At 43.1% G+C, this 11,169-nt stretch overlaps 2 protein-coding genes across 10 annotated transcripts in view; both read right to left on the reverse strand.

The window, feature by feature from the left end:
* Window positions 1-1,258: 1,258 nt before the first annotated feature.
* TMEM35B (transmembrane protein 35B) lies at window positions 1,259-4,530 on the reverse strand. Of its 2 annotated transcripts, none has more exons than XM_024554793.3 (3): window positions 4,276-4,530; window positions 2,735-2,885; window positions 1,259-1,746 (listed from the first exon to the last, which is right to left on the reverse strand). In XM_024554793.3, exons 1-3 carry the CDS (start codon window positions 4,381-4,383, stop codon window positions 1,577-1,579), a joined length of 429 nt encoding a protein of 142 aa, XP_024410561.2. In that variant the 5' UTR covers window positions 4,384-4,530; the 3' UTR covers window positions 1,259-1,576. The 2 variants fall into 2 exon arrangements, with proteins under 2 accessions (XP_024410561.2, XP_024410560.2); XM_024554792.3 differs by having other exon boundaries at window positions 2,705-2,885; window positions 4,276-4,527.
* A 2,336-nt stretch (window positions 4,531-6,866) lies between these two features.
* Window positions 6,867-11,169, reverse strand: part of ZMYM6 (zinc finger MYM-type containing 6) — a 36,341-nt gene continuing 32,038 nt past the window's right edge. For all 8 annotated transcript variants that reach the window (XM_045190807.2, XM_045190805.2, XM_024554546.3 and 5 more), the window contains 2 exons: window positions 10,505-10,649; window positions 6,867-8,823 (listed from right to left, as the gene is read on the reverse strand). In XM_045190807.2, coding sequence (XP_045046742.2) covers window positions 6,992-8,823; window positions 10,505-10,649 — 1,977 coding nt within the window. In that variant the 3' untranslated portion in view covers window positions 6,867-6,991. The remainder of the gene's footprint in view (window positions 8,824-10,504; window positions 10,650-11,169) is intronic.

Here is an 11,169-nt window from a genome sequence, read left to right on the forward strand (position 1 = left end):
TCATTCTAGTCTCAGGTCTGACACAAAGGCATTTAAGTTTCCCGAATCCATTTTCGCATCTGTAGAACAGACCAGTATTTACTAATAGCATTTACTGAACACTTACTATGGGCCAGGCACCACTGTAAGCACTTGAACCCACTAAATCCTCACAGGAACTCTAAGAAGTATTTACCATCATTAAACATTCTGCACTTAAACTAGTAAATGGCAGAAACTGTTTTCTACCCGCCTCTCTTCCTGACCAGTGTGGGTAAATCTTAGCCAGTTTAAGTCCATCATGGGATTTCCATTCTCCTTGCTAGTGACTGGTCTAGGAATGGAAAATGTGACATAACCCTGAGCAGTGGGATGCGAGGGGAAATCTAGGGGTCTTCTAGGAGAGCTTTCCTCTCTCTTCTCACCTTGGGTGTTAGGTGACCCTGAGGGCAGTAGCCAATAGATTGAAAGCAGCAAAGTTGAAAAAAACATCAGATCGTGATGTCATCGCAATGTGGCCAAATCACCCAACACTGAGCCTAAAGCTGTTATCCCTGGACCTCTTATGTGCGTGAAAGCTTCCTCATTGTTTTGACACTCCATATATGTAGTACGTGTGCACTACTACACATATAGGTACTAACAGATGTAGATGGATGTGTGTGTGTGAGGTGAAGAAGGGTGGTAACGTGATGGTCCATTGAGAACTGCCACACACACGTCCTCCCGACTCCCCAGGACCCCTGGGACTCATCCCAGCTTCCTGCACTGCTCGCACAGAGAGCATCCCTCAGAGGTGCCTGCCCCTGCCTCCATGTAGGGGTCCAAGGAGCACTGCCCAGCGTGCCCTGCCTCACCACCAGAGGCTGGCAGTTTCAGGTCCTGTGAGATGATGACTCAATGCCCATCTTTGTTAGCTTTGCAAATCTAAAAGGCCCGAGATAAAAAAAAAAATAGGAAGGAATGTTTCATGGGGCTCGGTTCAGAAAGGCAAAGGCAGAAGCAGGTGCTTATACTCTGCCACGCTCAATGTGTAGGTAATAAAACCTTTAAAACACACATGCCCTTTCAATCAGTGCTGTCACTTCTAGGAAAGAAAAATAAGTATGCAAAGGGGATTTACTGTGAGGTTTGCAACAGTAAAAAAAAATGGGAACAATCCAAATGTTCCTCAGCGGGGGCTTCAGTAAATACAGTACAGTACCTCCTTGCAATGGAATACTACACAGCCATTAACACCAACAAGGTAAACCACACGTGCAATGCCATTACAGTATACTAGCTTTAAAAAGCAATCATAAAGATTTATTTTTAAAATGTAAATAAAATAATTTCATTTTCAAAAATCCATGTAAAGGCATAGAAAAAATTAAAGGGTACAGTTACACAAAGGAATTGAAAAGAGGAATGCTAGTAAATGCCAAAGAAGACCAGTAGACAGATGTTCAAGAGAAAAAGCAGGGCCAGGTAGACAAGACGTCTGTTTCAACCCTGGCCATAGTTTGACCCCGGATGTATTAGACTGGTCACAAGGTGGTAGATTCCATGCCCTTCCATGTTCTTGCTGTCATAGTGACGAGCAAGAGACACTCTACTCTCAGGATTTCGTGACTGTACTTGGAGTCTTCTTCCCAGTGGGTGTGGCCACCTTCTGAGTTTTGACTATGACCTGGCAGATATCCAGCACCAGCAGGAGCACCAGGCAGACGACAGCCGGGATGCAGGTGCTCAGTGATTCTCTCAGAGACACCAAAGTGAAGATGGCCCCTGGAATGGAAAGTCAGGTCTCAGAGGTTCCCTGGGGGCACCCAGGAGATGGCAGGAGCTCAGGGCTCTCCAGCCTAGGCTGACCCACTCCAGCTCAAGTCTTCCCATTAAGCATCCCCTACACCCCCCCCCCAAACTAGCTGCCCTTGTCTCCCTGGCCTCCCAGAGATCAGAAGCTTCTTGAACTAATGTAACCCCTCTCAGAGGGCAAGAAAAAACCAGGTACAATACAACCAAATAGGGCAGGGAGGTGGCTAGACAGGCATTTTGGAACAAATTCTCCCTGCTCCAACACCTTTCTTAATCCTACTGGAGAGAAGGAGGACCAGGGGTTGACAAAGGAAGTGAAAGAAAGATCTGAAAATGAAGGAAGCTCCAGGGATGGAAAGCAAGGCAGGGGAGGGGTAGCCGTGGAGGCAGCAATGGTGACCTAAGGCCAGGGGTACAGAAGAGCCCGAACATGTCTGGCCTTTGAAGCAGCAGCTGTCTTTGTACATCAGCAGTACCTGGGGGCAGAGCTGCTATGAGGGGGCCCTCCAGGACTTCTTGCCTCAGGGAAAGTCTCTGCCTTTCTGTTCAGGGGGCTCAGCTTCCTTGTTCCCAACTGCCAGATACGTAGGTCAAGCGGCAGCTGCTACTCTGTCCTCTCATCTCAGGGGTGGGATGGGGGAGAGCAGTTTTAGGTTACAATACATCCTTATAATGGAATACCATGCAGCTAATAGAATGGACGAGGTAGAAGGTATATTTGGCATGAAATAGTGTTATACAGTATATGAGGTTTGAAAAGCACCTGTCCTAGTCTGAAGACCATGGAAACAGCAACACAGCAGGACGTGGTCCTGGTTCCAGAGGAAAAGGGAGGAAGGCAACAGCAAAAGGAAACAGGAACAGCCAGGTCTTTCCATATCCTCCCTGAGAAGTCCCCCTTCCCCCTGCCCAGATGGACCCCCCTTACCCATCATGAGCACAATCAAAAGAAAGTTACTGATCTCTTGCAGCTTCGGTGGGCCCAGGGCCAGCAGCAACCCAGCCAGCAGTTCCAGCCAGCCCACAGCCACTTGGTAGCTCATGGGATCTGGCTGATAGCCGAACACCTTCAACGGGAACACCTCAGCAAACTGCACGAACAGGGCTTTCTAGGGGCGGCAGGGAACACCTGTCAGCCACTCACCAAGGATCCACTCACTGCCCAGGTGCTCCACAGGGGTGTTTGGTGCCGACATCAACTTCCCCAATAAAGAGCTAGTACTCCTGGCTGAGGTCAGCTGGGAAAGGAGGGAGCCTCCCTGCGGGGCTGAGTTTTGGAATCAGTTAACAGGCTTCACACTCCAAGGAGAAGGGCTGGATGGTGATGCAGACAGAGATGGACTGTTTCTCATTGGACTCTAATGAGTCCCAAATTCCAGGAAGAGGAAGCAAGGCTTGGGCCTTCGTATCTAGAGCCTAGGCCTTGGGAATCCACAGCTTTTCTTTCTGCCTGGCCTGGTTTCTCTTCAGGTATTATGCAGGAATATTTGGAGCTGGGAGAGGGGATGAAAGGGCACATTGTTCCTCATTAAACAGATTCCACTTTCTACAGCATATGCTGATGCCCAGATTCTACTGTAGTAGACACAAGGGGAGTTAAGGGGGCTCAATCAGAGTAACTCATCGTGCTGAGTCAGGCTCCATCCTGGGACACAACTTCACCCCATCCCTCTGGTTGGTTACCTTTTCCTGCTCCCCCACCTCAGCACTACCTCCCCTACTCAGCAATGACAGGAAGCTCTAAGCTGTCTGACTCTGGGGATGAACTTGCTCAAACCCACCACCTTATGCCAGGACAGAAGAGGAGAATCCAGGCCTGGGAGAGGGAGCTGGCAAGGGTCTCCAAGTCTGGCTTGTTTGAGAAGCTTGTTCAGTGGGCACAAGAACAAGAAAGCTTTCCCTAGAGTCCAGAACCAGACAGACGGCCTAAGGGCAACTCCTAGGCCTCCCCCTCACGCTCTATCCTCCGGAAAAGGGCTCTCAGGATTATAAATTAGGAATGTCTAATTTGGGTGCTACTTCCTGTCTAGCTGTGTAACCTCTCCACCCTCAGGGCAGGTTTCCTGCCCTGGCAAGCGGGGATTAATAAAGCCCTGCCTCAGGAGGCTCCCAAGAACTCAAGCAAAGGAAGGAGGGGAAAGGGGCAGGGAAGGAGCTGCGTCCCTTTTCCCACTCCATATTTCTCCCCCTGGGTCCCGGAGCATTCTTCCTGCGGCTCTGGCTTTGCCTAGGCCACCAGGGCTCAGCGGGAAGGAGACGCGCCCAACCCCTTCAGTCTATGGAAGATCCACAGAACTCAGAGAAACAACCCAGGCAGGCGTCAACGTCGATGTCAAGGTCCGGTGCTCTCTTCCCCTAACTCTAGCGCCATCTCACCCGAAGGCAGGAGGGTCGGCGGGGCACAGGTGCAGGCAGACGGGGGCGGGGCGCCGGGTGCTCGGGTAACGGCGGGGTAACCGCTGGGGCCCATCCGCCCACTACCCACACCACGCCGCTCACCATCTGCTGCGACGCGGGAGCTGCGATCTGCTCCGAGAGCTTGGCCACCCCCGTGAGCGCGAAGAAGCCGCCCAGCAGGACGCGCAGAGCAGCAAGCAGGAGCGCCATCACCACGCAGGCCCTCCGGGAGGGCGGGCTAACTCGCCCTGGGTCAGGCCCGCCAAAAACCCGCCCCTGCCCCCATTCACTTCCTCCCGTCTCCAAGCTCCCAGAGGACGCTAGCTAGGGCCTCCCTTTCCTCGTCTATCACGGATGTTACCACCCTCCCTTTTGTCCCAGCGCGCGTTGCGGAGAGGGGGGGTGAGGGGGCGGGGAGGATAGGAGGGGCATTTGCCGCAGATGAGAACACGGGGACCCGCTTAACTGACTAAATGGGTTCCAATACATTAAGGGAAAATCTCCCAGTCAATACAGTCAGGGCGGAGTCAAACATGGATATCTGGACGTGGCTTGTAGCAGCTTTCCCTTAGGATCAAAAGACCCGGGGCTTCATACCTGCCTGTGCCACTCTAGCTTTGAGATCTGAGCTGTCACCTAACCTCAGTGGGACTCAGTTATCTGCTTCTGTAAGTGAGGTTAATGCTGCATCAGCCCTCCTGAATCTGTAACAGGCCTAGCACAATGCCTAGCACATGTATGAGCTCAGAAAGTTATTTGCAAATTAATTTATGAAATTATTACTGATAAATTAATAACTAGTCATAAATTGCCCTTTTCTTTGCCTGAAACCTATTTTCCCTCTAATCTCTCTCATCTGGAATTAAAATATAAAAGGTGTTTGAAAATTCAGATACTTGTGATAGAGTAGTAGTAGGCAGTTAGGTATGAGCAGAGTAGATAGGCCAGGCACACGTCACCATGGCGAGTGGTCCAGGGCTGGAGCTCCAGATGCCTAGCAACAGGCAAAACTGGGAACACAAGAATTGTAGGGTGGGACCTTGCCCCAGGATGACAGTTCCTCCCCTAGCTTATCACTAGTCATGAGATTTAGCCCCCCTGACTTGTTCTGAAGTTTGGATCCTCCCCTAGCCTTTCCTCCCCTGGCATATAGCCGATCATGCAGTAGAGTCCCTTAGAGAAGGAATGGGGGTGAGGACAACAGCCTCATTAGACTCCCTTGTACTCCCACTCCCTTAAGTAAGCCTTCAAGACAATGAGGTTCTGACTCGTATCAGATAAGCTTAGCAACAGTCTGTTGACCAGAGAGGCAGAGTTCTGGTCAAACTACAGATAACATCTAGGCCTCAATTGTGTTTCAGCACCAGGCCCAGAAAAGTAGCAAGGCCAGGTAACAAACATGTTTTGTAACAAACAGGGCAACACCATGGTTGACAGTGACTAATGATCCCCTGCTTTGGTGGACCCATCAGTGGAGACACACTTGGAAAGCTGATGAATATATTGTTAAGATCCTCCCCTGAGACCTGCAGATAAAAGCCCTTAAGACAAAGGACCCAGCAAGTGTGCTCTCTCTCTTCTCCCTTCCCTCCCTCCTCTCTCTCTCTCTCTCTAGAATGACCTCACCTTTCCCCCAGGCACACTTCCTTTGCCTTTCTTTGTTCTAAGCTCCAAGAGCCCTTCTTTTGCCTCTGTAACTTGCTTCCTGAGTCCACACTGCCTAGCTGGCTCACTTCTTCTACCCCTGTGACTTTCTAAATAAACTTTGGCATGTCTTTGAGTTCCTTGGCTCTGAATTCTCTTCTTAGACAAATTGAAGGACCAAGGTCTAACATCTGGTGCTGCTCCCCGTTAACACTTGCAGCTGTGGGAAGAGAGGCTTTCACAGAACGAAACCTACTGACCACTCCTGGCCCATCTGATCTTCCCTGGAAGTCTGTCTAGACCTGGATGGACAAACTGGGCCAGACTCGGTCAACTATCTGGGTTTTTTTTTACTCCCTCTCCCTCCCACAGCTAACAATGTTTGTTTGTTTACATTTTTTAATGATAAAAATTTTAAAGGCAGCTTTCAGGACACAGGAAAATTATATTAATTCATATTTCAATGTTCACAAATAAAAAGTTTTATTGAAACACGGCCACACTCATTTGTCTGTGTATTGTCTACAGTTGTTTTTGTGCTGCAACTGCAGAACAAAACTGTAGCTACCACTGATGGCCTGCAAAGCCTAAAATATTCACTATAAACCACAGAACTGAGGACTGTTGTTGTCACCCATGGTCCCCAAAGCCTAAAATACTCGCTATCTGGCCCTTTCTAAAAAAGGTTGCAAAATGCTGGTCTAGTGAGCCAGAAAGGCCTCCTACAGGAGTCAAACTCTCAGGCTGTTTTCATTTCCTGTTAGGCAAGCTGCTTAAATCTTTTTTCTTCTACCTGCCCTCAACTTGCTGTAGTAGGAGGCAGGCTGGCTGAAGACTAACATGTCCCAGGTGCTTCTAAAGGCCAAGCAGTTTCAACATCCAGGTGTGCTATTTATTACATTATAAATTGGGCCTTTCATTAACTATATCTTGGTCACTAATCCAAATTATTCAATCATTCAGTGAAACAGCTAAATTCTCTATGGTGCACTCTTAAAATTATACACAAATATGTATAAATGCGCAATGATTAAATTCCTCAACCAAGAGAGAAAAATTATTAAAGTATTTAATCACTGAAAACACATATCCGCATTAAGAAATTATATTTTAGGATACTTATCTCATACAAAATTTAACACAATTGTAGAATCTGATAAGCAATATACATTCACTATTCTTTCTCCTTTACTAATTTTTCTATCCTTGGAATGAAAGATGTGACTGCAAGTCTTAGAGCAGGGCCAGAAACCAACAGATTTCTTTGTTTTGACTCAGTCAAAGCTGAAAATGTAGCATCACATAAATAAACAGTTGAAAAAGGCAATAAAAATGTCATTGCTCTTTCATGGAGTTCTGGGTAACTTGTCTTTGCTTTTATCCAAAATTGAGTTACAGACATTGATTTAAATACTGATTGTAATCCTAAATCTGAAGATAAATTTGCTAGTTTTTCTTCTTCAAAATCCTTGAGATTACTATTCTGGTGATTCATAAAAGGATTAATTATCCACAAATTTCCTGAACGCAAGTCTTCTTCTGGTGGATAACAGTCATTGAACATTCGAGAAAGTCCTTCCAGGTGCTCAAAAACAATGCTTGCAATGCTTCTCATATTTAAGCTTGATGAGTTGGAGAATTCGGAAAATGAAGGGAACATATCATAATCATTCTCTTGTGTGCGCTTCAACCACATTTTTAATTTTTCCTTAAATACATCCATTTTATTATACAAATTGAAGAGTGTGGTCATAGTTCCTTGGAGACTTAAATTTAGTTCATTTATAAGTGAAAAAATATCTGATAAATAGGCCAGCCTGGCAACCCATTCCTCATCAAGAAAGTAATGAGCCAAATCTGAATGCTTTTCATTTAAAAAAATTTCAATTTCATGTCGTAATTCAAATAATCTTGTTAAAATTCTCCCTCTGGATATCCATCGTACTTCAGCAGGAAGTGGTAAATTTACACGCTCAGATTCCATCTCTTCACACAAAATTGTTAACATACGTGAATTCAATGCATTGGTCTTTATAAAACTTAAAATCTGTGCTGACTGCAGAAGAATTTCATGTAAGCATGGAGACAACTTTTCTGCTGCTAAATGTTCACGGTGAATAAAACAATGTGTAAATGCCACTGTATTCACAGCAACTTCTTGAATTTTTGCCCTTAAACCAGAGTATCTGCCAGTCATGCTTGCAGCCCCATCTGTACAGAGACCGACACAGTGTTTCCAATTCAGAGATTTATTATCAATATATTTATTTATTAGTTCAAATATTTCAACACCAGTTATTTGAGAAGGCATTTCAATACAACATAATAATTCTTCTTTTATATCACTACAATCATTATCAATGAAACGAACATAGCACAGAAGAAGGGTGATATTTGAGATTTCTGAAGACTCATCTATCTGAAGGGCAAACCACTTTGACTCTCTGACTTTTTGAATCAGCTGATCTTCAATGTCTGCAGACAGTTCATCAATCCTGTGTCCAATCGTGTTATTAGAAAGAGGAATGGTTTTCATTTTGTCTCCAGCACTTGAACTCACAACTTCTGAACACATTTCTACTAAATATGGTTTAATTAACTCTTCAGCAGTGGAGAATGGCTTCTTGCTGGCAGCAATTTGGAAAGCAATTAAATAAGAAGCTTTCACAAGTGACTTTTCAACTAGTAAACACTTTTTAAAAGAACTGTTTTGACAATCCATTTCAAGAGATTTTTGTTCAAAAAAATCTACTGGTTTGTTTTCTAATTCTGAATGTTTTGTCTTTAAATGATGAGAAAGATTTGCTGGCTTCATGTTTTCAGCAGATAAGATTTCTCCACAAATAACACATTGTGACCTTGGTGGACTTGCTTTTGATCCCGGATAGATAAGGAAACCAACCTTTAGGTATTCTGCATCGTAAGTCTGTAAAAAACCTATTTTTCTTTTCTTTGCAGGTGGAGAATCAAGTTCCACATCACTTTTCCCATTAGGCACAGGTAAATCTGAATGACATAATTTTAATTTCCATTATTTTCAAGAATAAACAACATTATTTTTTTCCCCACACATTTAAAATTTATACTTTTTTACTATTTATCAAAGGAATACACAAAAGTTTAAACACAAACATAATACTTTCATAATGCCAATGAAAACAGAATTTCTCCTTTGGCCAAAACTTGGTCGTTGACTGAAGTAAAACTGTGGTACATGAGCTAGCAACGCAATATATTCAGTAGATTGCTGGAATTAGGGCTGATTGCCCTGGCCGGTGGCTCAGGTGCTTGGAGTGTTGTCTCGAACACCAAAAGGCTGCAGGTTCGATTCCCCATCAGGACACATACCTAGGTTGTGGGTTTGATCCCCAGGGGTTAGGGGGTACATATGGGTCCCAATCAATGTCTCTTTTTTTTTCCCTTCCTCTCTCTCTAAAATCAATAAACATGTCCTCAGGTGAGGATTAAAAAAAAAGAATAAATTACTTCACTTTTAAAAAGTTTAGGAAAAAAGAAAACAAATGTTGCAAAAAGTTAACATTTGGTAAATATAAATGGTGTATTGGTGTTCACTGTGCTATACTTTCAATATTTCTTAATTTTGAAATTTTTTCAAATTAAAGCTGGGGCAAAAAAGATTACTTACTAGTTTTAATGCCCAGTGTTAGTGAGGGTGCAGAGAAATGGATGCTCTCAAAACACTGATAGTTAGAGGATAAACTGATGTAACTTTTCAGGACAGCAATTTTGCAACATATATAAAAAATTTGCGCTGGTCTGGTGTGGCTCAGTGGATTGAATGCTAGTCAATTGCCAGTTCAATTCCCGGTCAGGGTACATGCCTGGATTGCGGGCCAGGGTCCCAGGTTGGGGGCATGTAGGAGGCAACCGATCAATCAATGCTTCTCTCCCTATTTCTCCCTCCCTTCCCCTTTCCCTAAAAATAAATAAACTCTTTAAATTAAAAAAATGCTTTGAAGAAATAAAAGAAAGGCACCCTTCATAAAAGCTCATGATTATTTTTTGAAAGACTAAGCTTTCAAATACAGTATATTATTAAGTGAAGTAAAACTATCATTAAAAACAAAAATCAAAAAGTGCTTTGATACAACTGTAATTGAGTAACAATAAAAATTAAAAAAATAAATAAATACAAAAAAAGGTACTTTGGGCAGAGCTATAAAAGTAACTAAAAATATAAAGGTAGTGGGATTAAAAGCTGTAACATGGATTGGAGCAACAATTTACAGCTTTTTCAAGTATGAATTCAAATATTTTCCCAATCATCAATTCCTCAGACATATAGTATATCTTTAGTAACTGACAACACAGTGTTTAAGAAAAAAAAGAAAGAAAGAAAGAACTAAGGGTAAATCACTAATGCTTTTTTAAAAATTTGTATTTTGGTAATTATAATAGCTTCTCTATACATTTGAAAAACAGCAGCACACACATGTAGGTGATGTCTGTCCACTCTACACGTAATGCTTTGTGTGAACATGGATTCGATTTAGTTATGTATAAATGAAAATTATTATAATAGGAATAAATTAGATGTTCAAAGTATGTGATCTAAGAATTAATGAATGCCTTCACATTTAAGGAATCATTAACAACTTTCTTTTCCTTTCTTAAAAAAAAAGCACAGAAAAGAATCTCTTCATATGGAAAGCACAAGAGCACATACCTGTCTGACATTCCTTGTGCTGGGTATGTGGCTTGCAAGAGATGGCCTTGGTCTGTGTGACAGGCTTGCACAGTAATGCTTTGTTCTTTAAAAGCCTGGAGGGCTGGGAAGAAAGAGGTTTCATGGCATCTGTCTGTGTACTTCCCTAGTAAAAAACAAATTCAGAAAACAAAGAGAGATATTTTTTTTTTTAGTATCTTGTCATTGACAATAATCGCTACCAATTGAAAGGTGGCCTATATCAAGAGAAATATAATTCCTCTGAAAGTGTGAATCCAATAAAAAATTGACTATGGAAAATATACACTAATTCCTAATTCTTCTAATCAGCACTAGTTCCATTTACTGACTTTTAAAATTACTCTACCTGTATTAAGTACAATCAATTCAATGAAAACAATCTTTGCTGATTAGGAAAACTGACTATTCAGAAAAATTAGATCCAACTTCAGACCATGTGCAAAAATATATTCCACATCAAGTAATGCCCTCAACATGAAAAATATTAACTTTAAATCACTGGAGAACTTTCAAATAACCAGAACAAGAAGGATTTATTCTTAAATAAAACATGAGTTAAAAACAAAGCAGAAAAAGATAGGACACGTTTGACTACGTTAAATTATTTTTGTGAACAGAGGTCTTTATAACACAAAGTTGAAGGA

Source organism: Desmodus rotundus, chromosome 3, assembly GCF_022682495.2.
Source record: "Desmodus rotundus isolate HL8 chromosome 3, HLdesRot8A.1, whole genome shotgun sequence".
NCBI classification, from domain to species: domain Eukaryota; kingdom Metazoa; phylum Chordata; class Mammalia; order Chiroptera; family Phyllostomidae; genus Desmodus; species Desmodus rotundus.

What these genes read in the sequence shown, in the direction of transcription:
- TMEM35B (XM_024554792.3), bottom strand. Translation starts at nt 4,383, where the DNA reads ATGGCGCTCCTGCTTGCTGCTCTGCGCGTCCTGCTGGGCGGCTTCTTC. An exon ending in CTCCCGCGTCGCAGCAGATG is followed by an intron (nt 2,886 to 4,275) that starts GTGAGCGGCGTG and finishes TGCCGCCCCTAG; the next exon opens with AAAGCCCTGTTCGTGCAGTT. An exon ending in TTTGATTGTGCTCATGATGG is followed by an intron (nt 1,747 to 2,704) that starts GTAAGGGGGGTC and finishes TTTCCATTCCAG; the next exon opens with GGGCCATCTTCACTTTGGTG.